The 16,977-nt window shown below is 40.1% G+C and overlaps 3 protein-coding genes and 1 long non-coding RNA gene across 14 annotated transcripts; 2 read left to right on the top strand and 2 right to left on the bottom strand.

Annotated features, from left to right (window-relative positions):
• Window positions 1-779: 779 nt before the first annotated feature.
• LOC663941 (inhibitor of apoptosis 1) lies at window positions 780-8,223 on the bottom strand. 9 transcript variants are annotated; one of them, XM_064356008.1, is made up of 3 exons: window positions 3,003-3,022; window positions 2,573-2,924; window positions 780-2,142 (listed from the first exon to the last, which is right to left on the bottom strand). In XM_064356008.1, exons 1-3 carry the CDS (start codon window positions 3,005-3,007, stop codon window positions 1,120-1,122), a joined length of 1,380 nt encoding a protein of 459 aa, XP_064212078.1. In that variant the 5' UTR covers window positions 3,008-3,022; the 3' UTR covers window positions 780-1,119.
• Window positions 4,339-5,647, top strand: LOC135265999 (uncharacterized). Its single transcript, XR_010333926.1, has 2 exons — window positions 4,339-4,478; window positions 4,605-5,647. It is a non-coding gene; the product is annotated as an uncharacterized LOC135265999 (long non-coding RNA).
• A 12-nt stretch (window positions 8,224-8,235) lies between the features above and the next one.
• On the bottom strand, window positions 8,236-12,334 carry LOC663905 (inhibitor of apoptosis 2). Of its 2 annotated transcripts, XM_015984201.2 has the most exons (3): window positions 11,935-12,334; window positions 10,579-11,890; window positions 8,236-8,834 (listed from the first exon to the last, which is right to left on the bottom strand). In XM_015984201.2, the coding sequence occupies exons 2-3, from the start codon at window positions 11,497-11,499 to the stop codon at window positions 8,271-8,273; spliced, it is 1,485 nt and encodes a 494-aa protein (XP_015839687.1). In that variant the 5' UTR covers window positions 11,500-11,890; window positions 11,935-12,334; the 3' UTR covers window positions 8,236-8,270.
• Window positions 12,335-12,537: 203 nt separating this feature from the next.
• On the top strand, window positions 12,538-14,458 carry Acat1 (Acetyl-CoA acetyltransferase 1). Of its 2 annotated transcripts, XM_969915.5 has the most exons (3): window positions 12,538-12,696; window positions 12,747-13,957; window positions 14,053-14,458. In XM_969915.5, the coding sequence occupies exons 1-3, from the start codon at window positions 12,673-12,675 to the stop codon at window positions 14,324-14,326; spliced, it is 1,509 nt and encodes a 502-aa protein (XP_975008.2). In that variant the 5' UTR covers window positions 12,538-12,672; the 3' UTR covers window positions 14,327-14,458. The 2 variants fall into 2 exon arrangements, with proteins under 2 accessions (XP_975008.2, XP_015840652.1); XM_015985166.2 differs by lacking the exon at window positions 14,053-14,458 and having other exon boundaries at window positions 12,747-14,037.
• The last annotated feature ends 2,519 nt before the right edge of the window (window positions 14,459-16,977 follow it).

Consider the following 16,977-nt stretch of genomic DNA (forward strand, 5'->3'; position numbering starts at 1 on the left):
AAACTTTCCAATTTCTCAAAGTACGTTTATTACTCAACGAGTCATATATTTTTTAGGGATTTTTTTAAGTGTCTGAGTTTATATTTTTAAAAAATTCTCAAGAAACAGCCTAGAGGAGTAAAAAAACGTAATTTGCGTGTATAGCAGGTTAAATTCTGTTCGCTTAAAACTTTTAAATGAGTTGGAAATAATTCCAGGTAAGAGGTCAGCAAAGCCGCAAACATCTTGACCTTAAGAGTTGGGATCAGAGATAGATTTACATTGTCTGATTTGTTGCAATAAAATATTTGGCCAATTTTTTGGAAAAATTGCTAGTTAATTGCTTCGTCATTTCTGAGTCATAATAGATTACTGGAACAATTAAAAATTAACGATTGGATTAACTGCAAGTGTGAGAAAATCGGGATTGAATAAATTGAATGAACGTGTGAATGTGGAACGGAAATGAACGACCTTTACGATCATGTGAAGGGAGCAACACTAATGAAATGCGAGGCCTGGCTGCTGGAGAAAATTAGCTATGGGAAAATGCCATTTGCATGAAATAATAAAGGAAACAACAAAAATTATCGACGGATGAAAACATTTGATTTCGTAACTTTTGTTTTTTATTTGAAAAAAAAAAGGGTGCAGGTAGAAGCTCTCGATCTATTTTTATCTTTTTTCAGAAAACACGAGCTCCATTCATGTTGAGGTTTATCATTATCAATGAGTCTTTACTTTTCGTTTCGTGGGAGCATGATTTTTTTTGAGTGCAGGATGGGTAATAAAAAAACTCGTTGTGAATTGAAAATTGTATATTCTATTCTTGTAATACAAAAACAGTGAAGTAATGTCATTGTAAACGTTATATTACTTCAGCTATTGCAGTGAGGAACTTGCTACATCAAATGAAAGTCAACTAAACCTATTTGAAGCGTATTGTTGGAAATTAAGTTAACTTATGTACAGTTAGATAACAATCAACCCTACGGTATTGATAGCTTTGTACTGAAAGAAGGGTGTTATATAAAAATAGAGTCTGTTTTTCTAATTAGTTTTATTGAAGACCAACCGATGAAAAATTGACTAGAAGTGTTTAAGAAAAGAAAAAAAGTGAATTATGTTACAATTTAGTTTTTAAGATATATACACTTTAATCTTGCTGTCGATGCCTTTTCTACAAATTGGACAATTTTGCATAACATCCGAACATTGCGTACACGCAATAATGTGTTTACACGGCATAAAAACGGTATTTCTTTCAAATCTGTCGCAAATTCTGCATAAAATCACTCCATCTTCAGACGCTGCACCACACTCACTTTTTTCCTCAGTACTTTCGTTCTCTTTGGTTACATTACTCGCCGACACACCGGCCATTTTTTTCTGAACTTGGTTAATATAACCCTGTCCTTTGGAAGCTACAAGAAACTCACACCTGGGATACCACTTTGCGTGCTCCTCCCACGGCTCGTCTTCGTCCTTCCAGTCCCTAAGCGCCCCTCCACACGAAAAACAAATAGTGTGGTCCTCCACCCCCCGGTAGTAAAACCCGGCATCAGCCAGCGTCTCCGGACTTTGCTTCGCGGAACTCGGCCAAGTCGCAAACGACTCTAACCGCGCCTTCTTGTCTTCATACGGCCGGATCATCGTCCGGAGCATCCGGAACGTCTCACTCTCCGGAACCGAGTTCGGGAACAGCTCCACATTCCCGCACACGTCCTGGCCTTGGGCCGGGACGCGCAAGTTCTGGCTCTTCTCTTTGGCAAAGGGGCAGTTTGGCGACCATCGCACGTGCTCGGACAGCGGCTCGTCGTCCTGCTCCCAACTGCAGATTTCCGCTTTGCAAAAGGCACACTTCACAAGGTCGGGCTTCGAGGGGTTGTTTAAGAAGTAGAAGCCGGCTTTGGCTAAGGCTTCGGGAGTTACAGCCGAACTTTTCCAGTCTATGAATGTGCTCAAGCGATCCGCCTCCTTAGTTAGGTCTAGTCGGGCGGAGGCGCTCAGGGCTTCGCTTTTGTGGCCGTTGTCCGGCTCGGTGACACTTGCTTTCGTCTCGGGGGGAAGCGGCTTGTAGGGCTCATAGTTGATGATATGACTGCTGTCTTTCATAGAGCGCAGAATGGTGGAGTTGCTCGAGAGTGTGTCAACCATTGCTTTCTGCAACAAAACAAACGCTCAAACAACGGCAAAAAATGGTTAGGGAAGGTGTGCTCGTAATTGTCTTTACCGTTTTTTTGCCAACTTCTTTTATTAAAATTACCAACATATGACAATTTTAAGCAGTTTTGATTTTTCCGCATATTACTGATTTTTCATAATTTGTCAACTGTGGCAAATGACACTTAAGTGCGATAATTGCAAATAAAATAATCCTTTGTATCCAGTCGACAGGAAATACCGTTTTATGTAACTCGTTACATAAAATTGACATTTCCTAACTGGTTACTTTATTTATTAACAGTTACTATCCCACGCCATCTTGAAGAGTTTCGATAATGATTTCGCTGCAATTCTCATTAAGAATCGTGGGATATGGTGATTATTGAAGGTAAAAATTAGGAAATTTCACTATTGGAATCAAAATAACCATTCTCTCGAGACTGGAAAATGTTCGAGCGTTCGCCGAGACAACTGAGCGAAACAATCGAATGTAGCACATACTAGAAAGTAGAAAGTGCGGTGCATGGGTGGCTATGCAAAAATGGGAATGGTTTTGGGAACGGTTGTCGATGGCAAAGATCGATTGCGGCGTTGCCATTCGATGTAAATTTGGCGATTGTCGGCAAGTTGGCCTTTTATGGCCGTGTTCGTCTCGGGAATTTCTTGGTATGTTATTAGTGGGGCGTTCCTGCGGAGCCGAGAAGGACAGATAGTGTCCGAGTATCGTACGGCCGTCTGAGTACACTCGCACCGAAGGGACTCCAGTGTCGGCAACATTGCTGGAATTCAGAAACCATTCACGATTTCCAGCATTCCATTCTTACCGCTCCCCGACCGCTACAAGCACCCAGCCCTACCACATTCCAGAGAGATCACATCAATGGTCGGCTGCGAGCACCGGAAAGACGAAAAAAAGTTCACACCGAGAGCGAGAGAGACGGCTGGATGGTACAGACATTCCCAGACGGCTCCATCGAGAAGGGTTTGCCCATATCGACCCGGTGCCAGGCTGGCAAAAGGGCGGAAAATCGCGCTCTAGGGCCGTTTTCGGCCAGAAATACGACTTACGTGCGATTGTTTTAACTAGGACACAAGGACGACATATGGCCACTTTCTACTCGCACCGAGGGTGCTACTACCAACCCAAAAAAAATACTGGCACTAACCTTACTCGAAGGTCCTCCCGAGCTGGAGCTTGCCTCAACTTTTCGCTTATTTATTTTGTTTTTTTTTATAAATTAAAACTCCTCAACTCAGCTCACACACAACTCGACTACTAAAAGTGCATACGCTCAAGCGTAAACTTCCACCAACGACCAACTCGAAACTGGCGAATGCCAACGCGACGGCTCGAACGTCCCCGAAGCGGCGCCCCTGTTGCCACGTCAGACCGTGAGATAGTTAGGTTTTACAAAGCGAGCCGATTTCGTAGTAACTTTGTAATTGGACAATTCAAAAGCATTACAAAAAAAACACCAAATATCTACTATGTTGTCGATAGTTTCGTAAAGCGATTGGCTTTTGTTTCCGTTACAAACGACGGGATTAGTCGCGGCCGACTTGATCTAAAAATATACGCAATAATAACAATTATCGACCATGAGATTTCCTCATGAATGAAAATTAGTGATTTGCAAATATGCGTCATAGGTTAAAAGTGCATTCGCGTGTAACCGGAATGCTTTTCAATGCCGTACAAGGAAAATCGATTACAAATACAAGCGACGACTTGCGGGAAATTTAAACGAAATTTCTACTTTCTGATATCTGATAATCCGCTTCCGAGAATGAAATAATAGAAATTATCTTCCAAAGTCCGACGCGCCTTTGTTGTCTACATTTTTTGATAATCACGCTGGCCTGGAATTTTTCGAAATTGTCACGGTTGCGTACATCAAAGGCGGCCTGGAATTTTTAAAAATTGCCACAGTTGCGTACACCGTTATCACAGGCGGCCTGGAATTTTTCAAAATTATCACAGTTGCGTACACCATATCACAGGCGGCCTGGAATTTTTCAAAATTGTCACCGTTGCGACAAAAACAAGTATTAAGCGGCTATCAACACGACACGTAAACATTCTTAATGTCATAATAATAAAAAATTGAAGCAAACAACAACTAACTCATGCATATTTTATCGTTTTTTTACCTTAAAAACATTCATGGCGTTTGACTTTGACCACTTGTGAAAAAGTAGCTGAACTTAGAACTGCAAAAATGCCTGTTCAATGGTCAGAACACACGAACGCTGTAATTATATTTCAGCTGTTCTGTGTTGCATAGTACCGGTCTGGTTTTAAATAAAGGATTCTGAACAATGGATAAGTCAAAGTAAATACAGAAATGCTTTTATTATTCCTGGAATGTGTTGTTGTTTTGACTTGTACTCGGTTTTAATTTTCTGATAATCTCGCTGCATGTTCTCATTACGGGTAATTATGATAGAGTATTTTTTAGTCACAAAAATGAACTCCACATCTGGGGCATTATTCCCGTCTTGGCAACAGGAAGTCCCGGTCCCAGCCACCGGAAGCGGGGTTGGTCCACATCCCTTGTTTGTTTCGAGCGCCAGCTTGTCTTAATCATTCACTATTTCTCGTTTCTTGACCAAAAACAGCGTCATATGGCCACTGAATCGCCTTTATTAGATCCTAGTATGGAAAACGTTCAGTACATTTACTCATAAAAGGTACTGGCACCGACAGCTGCATGATCAGTCTGCTTCTGCAGCTGTTACCTTGTCGATGACTGACGGTATGGTAAGAATTTTTCCTTGCCGTCTCGAAGAAGTTACTCGGGAAATATTCGAGAGATTAGCATCGAAGGATAGAACCGGATGGGGCGACCTTGTCCTTGAGGTCATCATCGATGACTATTACACATAATATGTGCAGTACACGCGAGGAATTTCAGCCCAAAAAAAGATAACGAGACTTAGCATTCAGCACTGTTTGCAAAGTTGCAATGATTCATGTGAAAAGTTACTGAACTTGAAGAGCTGACTATGGAAGCTGTTGCTTTATTTTAGTGTTTAGTTTACACTCGAATGTTATTTATTTTCGGCAGAAATGACGCAACTTAGATTCATCTAGCCTTGGAGCAGCCAGCGAATGGAACACGAAAAGACCCCGAATGGGCCCCGAAATTTAACCTTTCACCCATTTCGTACCTTGAAAACCTGTTCATTCGCGCTTATCCCATTTCAGCTCATAGCTGAATTTTGCAACAACGCATTTGCATTTTTCGGAGCGAAATAGAGGGTTCAAAATTTGACAAAAAGCCTGCTCTTATCACTTGAGTCACCCTGTAATCAACCCCAGAAGGAAAATATTTATTCTGTGATAAGCATGGAACCGGCATTGTTTCCAAGTGACTGTACTTTACAGAACGATTAACAATGGCTGGGTTTTTTACCAGTGGTTAAATTCGGCGATAAAACCCACATTACAAGAAGGAAAATTAATTGCGGCCCATTTTTAAAGCACTCAAGCGCGATGATAGACGTTCTTCCGTAAAATAAACACCCTTCTCTGTCCAAAAAATGCGCGTGAACTATTCTTGTACCGAAAACATTGTCCCAAACATGTAAATTGAATTGTTTGTTTAAATACAATTGGCAGCGAGTTTTTTGAACAATCGTCGGTTCTTGTTTGCGCACATGATTATAACGAACACGTTGTATGTGAAATTACGCTCCATTATTATTCATTAGCATGAAAATGTTCCAATTGCTAATGCGGTTGGTGTTTTCCTTTAATGACGCATTCATTTGTTTTAAAATATGTTTCGAATGCATTATCGGGTTTGTAAATATTTGCGGCAAGTATTAATTGGCACTAGCCGATAAAAAAGTCGTAAAGCAAATATGGCGCCCGCGCGCCATGTTGTGTCAGATTGACGAGGAAGTAGAGCCGTATAGAATCATAAATAGTGGCGGAAATCGCCTTTTCAGGATATCTCATCTCCCACAATGGCCACTAATTGTGGGATAAAGGCGAGGTTCGCTCGAACCGATTTTTCGAATCTGCGCCGTGTCTGTTCCCACACTCGGTGTAGGTCGTATAGTTTTTATCTTATGCATATTTATGCATCCCTTTATGGTGCCGTTTATACTTTTCGTCCTCTGACGCAACAAGCTGCCGTCTAGACTCGAGACATAACAAGAACTTTTTCGGAAAAACAACCAGATGATGACGCCCTCCACTGTGGGTGAAATCAAAATATAATACACTATTGTTATTTTAAAAAGTCACGTCGGAAATTGGAGTCATAGGTGAGTGCTCTCTTCATGGTAGGAAGTTCTTGTACCGAAGAAATTTTCAAACAATGACTGATTTGCATAACATTTTTTCGATCCAAGCATCTGGCTAATGAATGTTTACGAAAAAAACTAATAAGCGAAAATTAGTGGCGCCTACGCGAGATTAGCCTGCTGCAGATTACATTGTGTACCTACCACATAATCAACCACGTAACTAGCTGATAAGCCCACACTAACATAATGTGCGATTTTTGGCCTTCCCTTCTGACCCCAATAACAATTCTCCAACAAATAAAAAATACACAAAATGGCACGAGTCGGCCATAACTCAACCGGTGCGCAATATTTCAGGGTCAATCGAAACAATTTAAATGAAATAATAGCCGACAAGAATGTCGTAAAAACAAAACTTGCATACAGCGTGTCGCAAATAAAAGTTATCCCAAACTCTACTGCAGCAACGTTTCTTTGCACACCATAAAGTTTTAAGCAGATAATGCTGTTTATGATAATCATATTTACGGTTCGTCTGAAAGACTACAGCACATCTGCAATAAATCACACAATAAGCTTGCCTGAGTGATTAGCCTGAAGTGTTCTCGCGGTTAGGGGTAATCTCAATAAAATTTATTGGTGTACAAGCAAAACCTTGATTTAATAAACATTAATTTTTGTTGCAATCGGACATTTCTTTGAACACGAATTGAGAAAATCGGATAAAACAGTCTCTATTTTTCAGTTATTTTGTTTAAAATGAAGATTACTGTAAAATAAATTAATTACATTGTTTAAATTTTTGGAATAATGGAAAGTCTTCCCTGAAGCAGCCTGTATATGTACTATATGTGAAATATGACAGTAGCCTACTTGGCAATATTCGGTGCGTAATATTTCACAAGGGTTTATCGATCGGTGTTCACCCCTTATTTATAAGTTTAAGTAGATGAAAAGATACAAGTTCCACTATTACTGCCCCTCATATGTAATAAAACTTGTTAATAATGACGCAGTATAAGGGTGATAGAATTTTTCGGAGAAACAGATAAAAAAATACCTTGAAGTATTACTGTATTATCGCAACAATAATTAAAAAAAAACTTTTACAATGCAAGATACATCGTAATAAACAAAGCTAATTGAAATTTTCTCGTTCCCTGATAAAACTGGAGTGTTTTATTGTTGTTACATAATTAAAAAATAGAATGTCGGAGCCGCTTTGGCGCGCAATTTGCCTACAAAAGGAATATTTGTGAAGGCATCGACCTGCGAGTACGAAGATCACGTTTAATCGCTTTTATCAGTCAATAACAACTCATTGTCTCCATTTGACCAATTATTTGGCTCGTGGTCTGTCAAGGAATGCGGCCCAGCAGATGATCCCGCACCTGGCCTTGCACCTGTTCCCCAAACATCTGCCTTTCGAAAAACACAAAATTGTTGATACAGTCGAGTTGTACTGAGAAAGAACCGTAACGCAAATATTACGGTTATTTTGTTGCGACCAAGTCGTGCTACTTGGGTGTTATTCGATAAAGGCAACCAAGTGGGTGTTCCTACGTGAGCACTCCGTCGCTTAAGGCAACATTTGGGTCTTGCCCTTACCACAAGCCGGGTTTGATTTCCCACAGAATTTCGTAACTCGAATTACATCACAAGGACATTAATACTCACTTTTCAAATTGAGAGATTGCCAATTCCGGCGCTGCACATAACTGGGCGGTCCGGGGCCATAACTGGATTGATTGATCCAGTTTGGCGGTTTTATTCCGCTGTGATATGTTATCACCGATAGGAAACAAAGGCTTTGGAGTTGAATGAAAGCAGTCGTGTTATAAAATAAATTTATTGAGTTTAATAAATAGTTATGACAAAAACGTTCTAACAGTGGCCTTGATGGCGGATCTACATAGAGGGCAATCTTCCAAATTCGGTGCACAATTAACACACGTCGTTAAATGTCCGCACGGCAGAAACACTATACCGACCTCGGCGTCCATACAAATCTTACACAGTCTTGCCTCTTTCAGAATTCGATTTTCTTCTTCTAGCGATAAAGTTTTATTGGATCTTGATTCCTTAACTATCGGTTCGTTTTCCGTTTTAATCTCACTCGAACAACTCCGTGCAATTATATTATCTAAAACATTTTCTACGACATTCTTCACGTGAGTGTCCTGATCATCGGACAAGTCCTCCTCGCTGTGCTGGAGATTGAGAGCGGCTTCGACCAAAGCGTCCGGCTGTGAGTAGCCGCGGCCAGTCTGTTCCAACTTCTCCCGAATCGCCCTTTTCACCCTTTCGACATTCAAGCCGATGCTAAGGGCCGACAGGGCCACTTCCCCCAACATATGCTCCTGGATTTCTTGCTCGGTGACCTCGCGCTTTCGCGACTGGACACTCGGGTAGTTCTTCTGGTCGACCTCCTCCTGAAACACAAATTGAAACGTTTTATGGCGCCGATCTTGCGAGATGGAATTTCTTTTCTTCAGAGAATTTCATTATGTTGCCGCTTTTGTAAGCCGACAAGGTTTCTACGAAAAGAGGCAAAGCCGAGAGGTAAATTCTTCGGTCCCTAATTCCCGGAAAGGTGGAATGTTGGGACAGTTCGGCGAACTTCTGGCGCCAAGATTTTTTCAGATAAGATAAGCTAATCCAGGAAATTGGGGCGAATTATTAAATTTTTTTGGGGCATTTTTAACTCGAACTGCATTCCGACCTTTTCTATAACGGTTTGAGTGGTCTGGAAACGCCCATCGGATTCTTTTCCACTTGCATAGTTACTGCCTTTGTCATAACAATTACGTAAACCAGGGACGGACTCTTTGTCTAGTCCATTAATAACAGGAAATCAATTGCTACGGAAAAATGCCTTATTTACATAAGAAAATTAACCGGGAAGGAGACCGCTGTCCGCTATTATTTTTATATTAACTTAAACTGCACACGAGCTGTGGTAGGCTTTTCAGTATAGCAATTAAAAATCGGGTACTTTGAGCTCCTTTAACTGCAAACCATTTCTAGACCCCATTAAATGGGAGGTAAACATATTCCCCGAATGCTGAGCTGCAGGGGTTAGTGCTTAAAGAGGCACTGTTCGTCCGAGTGTTCGAATGAAACATTTGACTGAGTTTTTAAGAGAAATAATAAACAGAATGGTATTTTTTTTAGATTTAATCCCATCTTTTACATTTATTAATTTTCGTAAAAGTGAAGACTGTGACTGTAACAATAATTATCATCCTGTTTATGCATACGCTCGTTATCTGGTAAAAATAATCCATCATGTGACCTAACAGTCTCACAGTCACATGAATTAAAACAATGCAAATTCATGTCATGAGTCATGCATTCTTGATAATAAGTTCTTTGAGTGCATAGAAGGATGTGCAATTTTTCAATTTCACACATCGAAAAAAAATTGTGCAAGGTTGGCGAATATGGGACGATCAAATACGAACAAGGCCAGCAACTAAGTAATAATTAAAAACATATGGAAATAATAAATTTATAAAGTTCTTGGAAGCGAAATTAATCATTGTGTTGAATTGAAACTTGATGCAACGTCGGTCCGATTAAAATTGGTCAAGTCCTTGCATTTCTGACGTCATGCTTTTCAAAGTAATCCAATAATAAACATTGCACATTTGCGGCGCCACAAATTATAGAGAAATGAACACGAATAAAAAGTTTTCAACCTAAAACAAGTTTTTCTATTTTCACCTTGAAATGTTTACATATCAAATATCGAAAATGCAATCGTTGCATTGAGCCATCGAGGTTTCGGGGACAAGAAACATTGGTTCACACTTTCGGGAAAATGGGACAACGATTGTGTAAACATCGAACATCCGGTTTAGACTTCATTCATAAAACTAGGGACTGAAGAGTGAAGACGGTCTATGAATTGTTGCGCAATTGTCCCTTATAATCGTAGTTGTAAAAAATTATTTGGCTAATAATTTTCTTGGTTAATTGTGTACACAAATTTTCCGGAGAACTGATAATGCAGCTGTGACAAAAAACAATTTTGCGAAGTTTCCAAACGTCATATTTATAAACGGAATTTGCGCAAATTATTTTTATGACCTAGTAAGGCGCAGATAATCGTAATTAAACGATAATTGCATATTAAAATAACCATCGAATCAAGGTCGCTGATTTGGGGCTCACCAGGTTGCTGTTGACGTTGAGTTCGAGGGAGCAGGCGGTGACGAATTCCTGCCCCTTGACCAGCTTGATGAAGGAGCACCTGGGGAACCACCTGGCGTGCTCCGTCCAGGGATCGTCCTGGGGGTCCCAGTGTCTGAGGCCGCCGTCGCAGTGGAAGCACCTGACCTGGTCCCCCATTCCCTCGTAGTAGAACCCGGCTTGGGAGAGGATATCTGGGGTTTGGATCAGGTCAGGGGGCCACGTGGCGAAGGATCTCAGCCGCGATTCGAGGGTGGCGTAGTTGGGTTTTTTGGGGCCTTTGTGCGTCTGGACTCCCAGACAGTGCAAATTTTCGTTGGCGACTAGATGCAGATTGGTGAAAGACGACGAGTCTGTCTTGACTTGTCCGTTGGTGTTTTGGCTGAGTCTGGGGACGATTTCGGTGAGGACGAAAGGGCAGTCTTCGAAGTGGCGCTTGTGCTCCTGGTCGGGGTCGTCGCCCGGCTCCCACGCCCGCACCACCCCCTTGCAGAAGGCGCACTTGGTGTTGTCGCCCGTGTTGAGATAGTAGAAGCCGGCGCGGGCGAGGCGCTCGGGGGCCACGATGTGGGGCTTGGGCCACTTGGCGAAGGTTTTGAGCCGGACGGCCTCGTCCTTCATCGAGTCGGAGGTGGAAGGTACGTTTGTAGGTGATATTATAGGAACATTTCCTGAGGTAGTTGGGTTTAAGACGAAGGGGCAAGAAGGGTTGAGGGTCTTGTGTTTGGCCATTACTTGGTCGCCGTAGTTCCATTCCGAAATTGTCAAGTGGCAGGAGAAGCATTCGACGGTGACGTCGTGCTTGGTGTAGAAAAAACCGGCTTTGGCGATTCGAGGGGGTGACACAGCGGCGTCTTGAGGCCACTCTTCGAACGTGTCCAAACGGTTCTGTTCCACGTTCATTTTCGCGATTTTCACGTTATGACATTTTTTTAAATCGAGCTCAGCGCCGACTTTGAGAACCTCGCTATTAAGTAGCACGGCAGAAACACCAATATACTAAGTCTAAGACATGGGAACCGTTCCTCCTCGAACCACTTCACCAAGGACTGTCAGCTATCAGCTGACATTACTCAAACACCGGCTAGGGACCGCTTTTACCGACCCAAATGCCAAAGTCATTAGAATTCAAACGATTTTTTCTAATTTACATAATTATTACAAATTTATTCACAAAAACTATTTTTTTCCCTCCATTTTCTTTCTGTAATCGTCCATTATGTGGCACGTCAGCATCGAAGTCAGAGTTTGCAACTTTATCAAACACTCGGACTTTTTTGCATTTACAGCAGAACTAAAATTAGAAGTTAATCGACATTTTTTTGCACAAAATGTTACCTTTCGCTTGTCTCTGTCACATTTTCATGCGTTCTCATAAAGTTATCAATTTCGTACTTGATTTTGTACATCAAAACGTCAGAGGTGATATTTACGTTGTACAAAAAGTAGCCCATGTGATCATGGTCTCTAGTATTCAATTCTTCTTTGAAATTTTCAAAAAGAGCAGCGATTTTCTCGTGCAATTCTTGAAAATTCTCTCCCGATTCAACCATTTTTGAATCTTGACACGTCAGTGCCAGGGACTTTACCGCTGCCAGTGTCGCCCACCAGAGGACGAACTTTTATTGAATAAAATTTATACATTTAAAACATGTACATTCCAATAGGCAATTTTACTTTATTTTTAGTTTTAGAAGCGATTTGTTGTAAATAAATATTATATTCTACTGAACTTCTCGTTTTAAAAAAGGAGATTTAGGAAGTTTTAGTTTTATTATAGTGTCGTCTGTATCCAAGACTGGCGGTCTCCTCAAATGTACTTTATTTATTTTACAATAAACAATTATAGAATCAGAATTTGTGTTATATTTCTTTGCCTAACTAAAGACCTGTGACTATTAGCCCCAAATTATTGAGTTTTGCCCTAAATGAGCGCATTTGGCACCGTTGGTGTGGGACGATCAGCTGATAGTAAGGGCAAAGTCCTCACTAGAATACTCTTCTTTGGTTCACTTTTTCCCCACATACTTAACAGTTTACATGGTTTGAGTGCATTTATTAAACGAACAGCTCAAAATGTCTGCTTTTAAACTATCCCAGGTTGGTGTCATATCATGCAAAATCAAAAGTAGTGCCCATTTGTCCCCCAGGTCGTAACTCTCACGAACAGATCATACAGCACCAAACCGCAACTAAACGAAGTAGTCATAATTTCGGCGGCTCGCACCCCAATTGGGTCATTCCTCGGTTCCTTATCCTCTGTCCATGTCTCTAAATTGGGGGCAACAGCAATCCAAGGTGCCGTTGAACGCGCCGGTATTCCAAAAGAAGAAATTAAAGAAGTCTACATGGGGAATGTGTGCCAGGGAGGTGTGGGCCAGGCGCCGGCACGGCAGGCAACCCTCTTTGCGGGGTTCCCCAAGTCGACAATATGCACCACAATTAACAAAGTTTGCGCTTCTGGAATGAAATCCGTTATGCTGGCGGCCCAAAGCCTCCAAGCTGGCCACCAGGATGTGGTTTTAGCCGGCGGAATGGAGTCAATGTCCAACGTGCCATACTACTTGAAAAGGGGGCCCACGCCGTACGGAGGAGTGAATTTAATAGACGGAATAGTCTTTGACGGCCTCACCGACGTTTACAACAAGTTTCACATGGGGAATTGTGCCGAAAATACGGCCAAAAAGCTGGGAATCACGCGTCAACAGCAGGACGATTTCGCAATTTCGAGTTACAAAAGAAGCGCCGAGGCTTACGCAAGCAACCAATTTGCGTCAGAATTAGTCAGTGTGAGCGTGCCCCAAAAAAAAGGGCAACCCGATTTGGTGTTTGCCGCCGATGAGGAGTACAAAAGGGTCGATTTTAACAAATTTTCCAAACTTGCGACGGTCTTCCAAAGGGAAAATGGCACTGTCACCGCCGGAAACGCCTCGACTCTTAACGATGGGGCTGCTGCTCTTGTTCTCACATCTGCGGACGCTGCCAAAAGACTCAACGCGAAGCCTTTGGCCCGCGTTGTGGGCTTCGAGGACGGCGCGTGTGACCCCATTGACTTTCCGATAGCCCCAGCAGTGGCCATTCCGCGTCTTTTGAGCAACACCGGTGTCAAAAAGGAGGACGTGGCCCTTTGGGAGATTAATGAAGCTTTCAGCGTTGTGGTTTTGGCCAACCAGCAACTCCTAGACATAGACCCGGCCAAAGTGAACGTGCATGGGGGCGCTGTCAGTTTGGGGCACCCGATTGGCATGTCCGGGGCGCGACTTATTGTCCACCTGGTCCACGCGTTGAAACCGGGCCAAAAGGGGGTTGCTTCGATTTGTAACGGTGGTGGAGGCGCTTCTTCGGTTATGATTGAGAAGTTGTAAGTTTATTATCTCTGGCGATGACCTCGGCAATTGCAAAACGACCTGTTATTTTTATAAATAAATGTTTTTTAATTAACTTGTTTTTTATTAGGCAAGAGAATCTGCCGCGTAATCAGCTACCGAAATTAATATTGTACACCAAAGACCCTTGTCCTTTGTGTGACGAAGTCAAGGCCAAACTGGGGCCTTATCTTAGTAGAGTACAGTTTGAAACTGTTGATATTACGAAAAAAGAGAATGTGAGGTGGTTGAAGTTGTATAGGTTTGAAATACCTGTGCTTTTTTTGAACGGGGAGTATTTGTGTAAACACAGTTTGGACGAGAAATTGTTGGAGGAAAAGCTCAACTTGATCGAAAACAGATAATTAATTTTTCAATAAACGGAAGAACTTGCCCGAATGTGAGATGATTGAGAAAAGGAATTAATGGACGGACACCTTGACCCTTCCTTGAATACAAATCTGACGTTTAATTTTGAATAAAGCTTTGTATGATTGTGTTCGTGTTTTATTTGTAAGAAAAATGTGTTTACTGTCGGAAAATTCTATTTGCAACAATGGATTAAGAAACAAAATCAACTATAAAACTTTCTGGACATGAAAAGATTTTGTTTGTTTTATTTGTTTGGAACGATAACAAAGCATTGTTTTATTTTATGAAATTAAAATAAATAAATAAAAAATAAGTAACAGATGTCATTCGCTCTCAAAAAAAAGTTGAATTACTGGTTGCATAACTCATCGAGCATTAAAACTGAACGAAGTTTTTGTTTAATTCAATTAAAACAATATTAAAACATTTTTAATAAAGGTATTTGTAATTTAATTTAGCTAACACTGTATACAGTTAATACTTTCTGAAGCGGTGTGCAATAAACAATCGATATTATATTGCAAATTACAATAAAATTATCACAAAATACAAGAAAAACGCGAACTGCACAAATATTTATTAGTTGGTGCTTAATCAATAAATGTACTTTGAAGGTTGGGAACATGAATATCAAACAGCCTGATTGTTTATTTGTAAAATTATCTTATTTAAAAAATGGTGGATGAGCCGGTTTAATTACAATTGTTATTTACTATTGGTAGAAAATTATTATACTATATTGGTATAATATTCACTATTTATGGACTTCTACATGTCTTAACAACCCACTTAAGTGGTTAAAAGTTCACAAAAAGTCCAAATGTTCGATTTTTTGATGTTTGATTTTTTCAAATTTCGTCGCAGTTTCTGTCGGTTTTGGGTACCTGGAACATTTCTAGAGCAATAGCTCCGGAACTATTAGAGATAACCCCATAAAGTGTACTATCGTTGGAAAGCTCTTTACACTATATATTTTTTTCAAAAAAGATTATTGTTCTCCGACTAATAGTTTTCGAGCAAATTGCTGCTAAATGCAAAAATTAGTAAAATTTTAAAAAATTCATAACTAAAAAACTATTGAGAATTTGGCAATTTTCTCGATGCCAATCGATTCATTTTGCATAGGTATGGATCAAAACAGTTCCACTTTTTAGAACAGTTTAGCCGTAAATGAGAAAATAAAAAAAATTAAAAAAAAGTTAACACCCCCCCCTTAAAATCGGTCAATTTTTAAAGTGTCTTAAAATCAAATAAAACCTATTCTATTTTATAGATTTTGATGTGCTCTTTCCGATCTAAAAAAGCGTTTTCTCCTAGCTCTTCTAGTTTGGCCGTAATCGGCGTTTGAAAATTAAAATTTTTTTGCGAGATATCGCCTTGAGTCCTATGCCATTTTGTAGAGTTTTTTATTCCGGTTATCCTCCATTTTACCGTTTCTCGATAACTCTAATAGTTTCGCCGTAATTAGCGATTGAAAATTGAAAAAAAGTGAAAACGGAAACCTTTTTTTGCGTTTTTATCGGAAACTGTAAGACTTAGAGCAACGAACAAAAACCATCTGATAGCGCTTAATTTTAGCTATAGTTTCATCTAAACCCGGAGCCGCTCCGGGCAACGATTCCGGCTACAGAGGCAATCAAAGTTTTTCACTAAAAAAATTCATAAAAAAAAACTAAAAGTCTTAGAGCATTGCGGTTTGTTCGATTGAATTCTACGGCTCATTTTACATATTATATCAATTTTTCAGAAGAATTAAAAATTTAAAATTTTTTGCCTAAATTTAGGGTAGCCTTTTGTCATAGTGGAAAATTTTTTCCAACAAAAAAATTCATAACTCGAAAACTAAAAGTCGTAGAGCAATGCGGTTTGTTCCATTGAATTCAGCGGCTCATTTTCTGTATTATACCAACTTTTTAAGAGATTTAAAATTTTCAATTTTTTTGCTAAAATTTCCTGAAATACACTTAGTACCTTCAAAGAGGTGAAAAAAAATTTTTTAAAACTCACTCCAGTAAATTTTTATGGACTTCTACATGTCTTAACAACCCACTAAAGTTGTTAAAAGTCCACAAAAAGTCCAAATGTTCGATTTTTTGATGTTTGATTTTTTCAATTTTCGTCGCAGTTTTTGTCGGTTTTGGGTACCCGGAACATTTCTCGAGCAATAGCTCCGGAACTATTAGAGATAACCCCATGAAGTGTACTATCGTTGGAAAGCTCTTTAAATTATCTATTTTTTTCAAAAAAGATAATTGTTCTCCGACTAATAGTTTTCGAGCAAATTGCTGCTAAATGCAAAAATTGGTAAAATTTTAAAAAATTCATAACTAAAAAACTATTGGGAATTTGGCAATTTTCTCGATGCCAATCGATTCCCCGGATCATTTTGCATGGGTATGGAAAAAAACAGTTCCACTTTTTAGAACAGTTTAGCCGTAAATGAGAAAATAAAAAAAATAAAAAAAACTTACACTTAGTACCTTCAAAGAGGTGAAAAAAAAAATTTTTTTAAACTCACTCCAGTAAATTTTTATGGACTTCTACATGTCTTAACAACCCACTAAAGTTGTTAAAAGTCCACAAAAAGTCCAAATGTTCGATTTTTTGATGTTTGATTTTTTCAATTTTCGTCGCAGTTTTTGTC

Source organism: Tribolium castaneum, chromosome 4 (assembly GCF_031307605.1).
Source record: "Tribolium castaneum strain GA2 chromosome 4, icTriCast1.1, whole genome shotgun sequence".
In the NCBI taxonomy this organism is placed as follows: Eukaryota; Metazoa; Arthropoda; class Insecta; order Coleoptera; family Tenebrionidae; genus Tribolium; species Tribolium castaneum.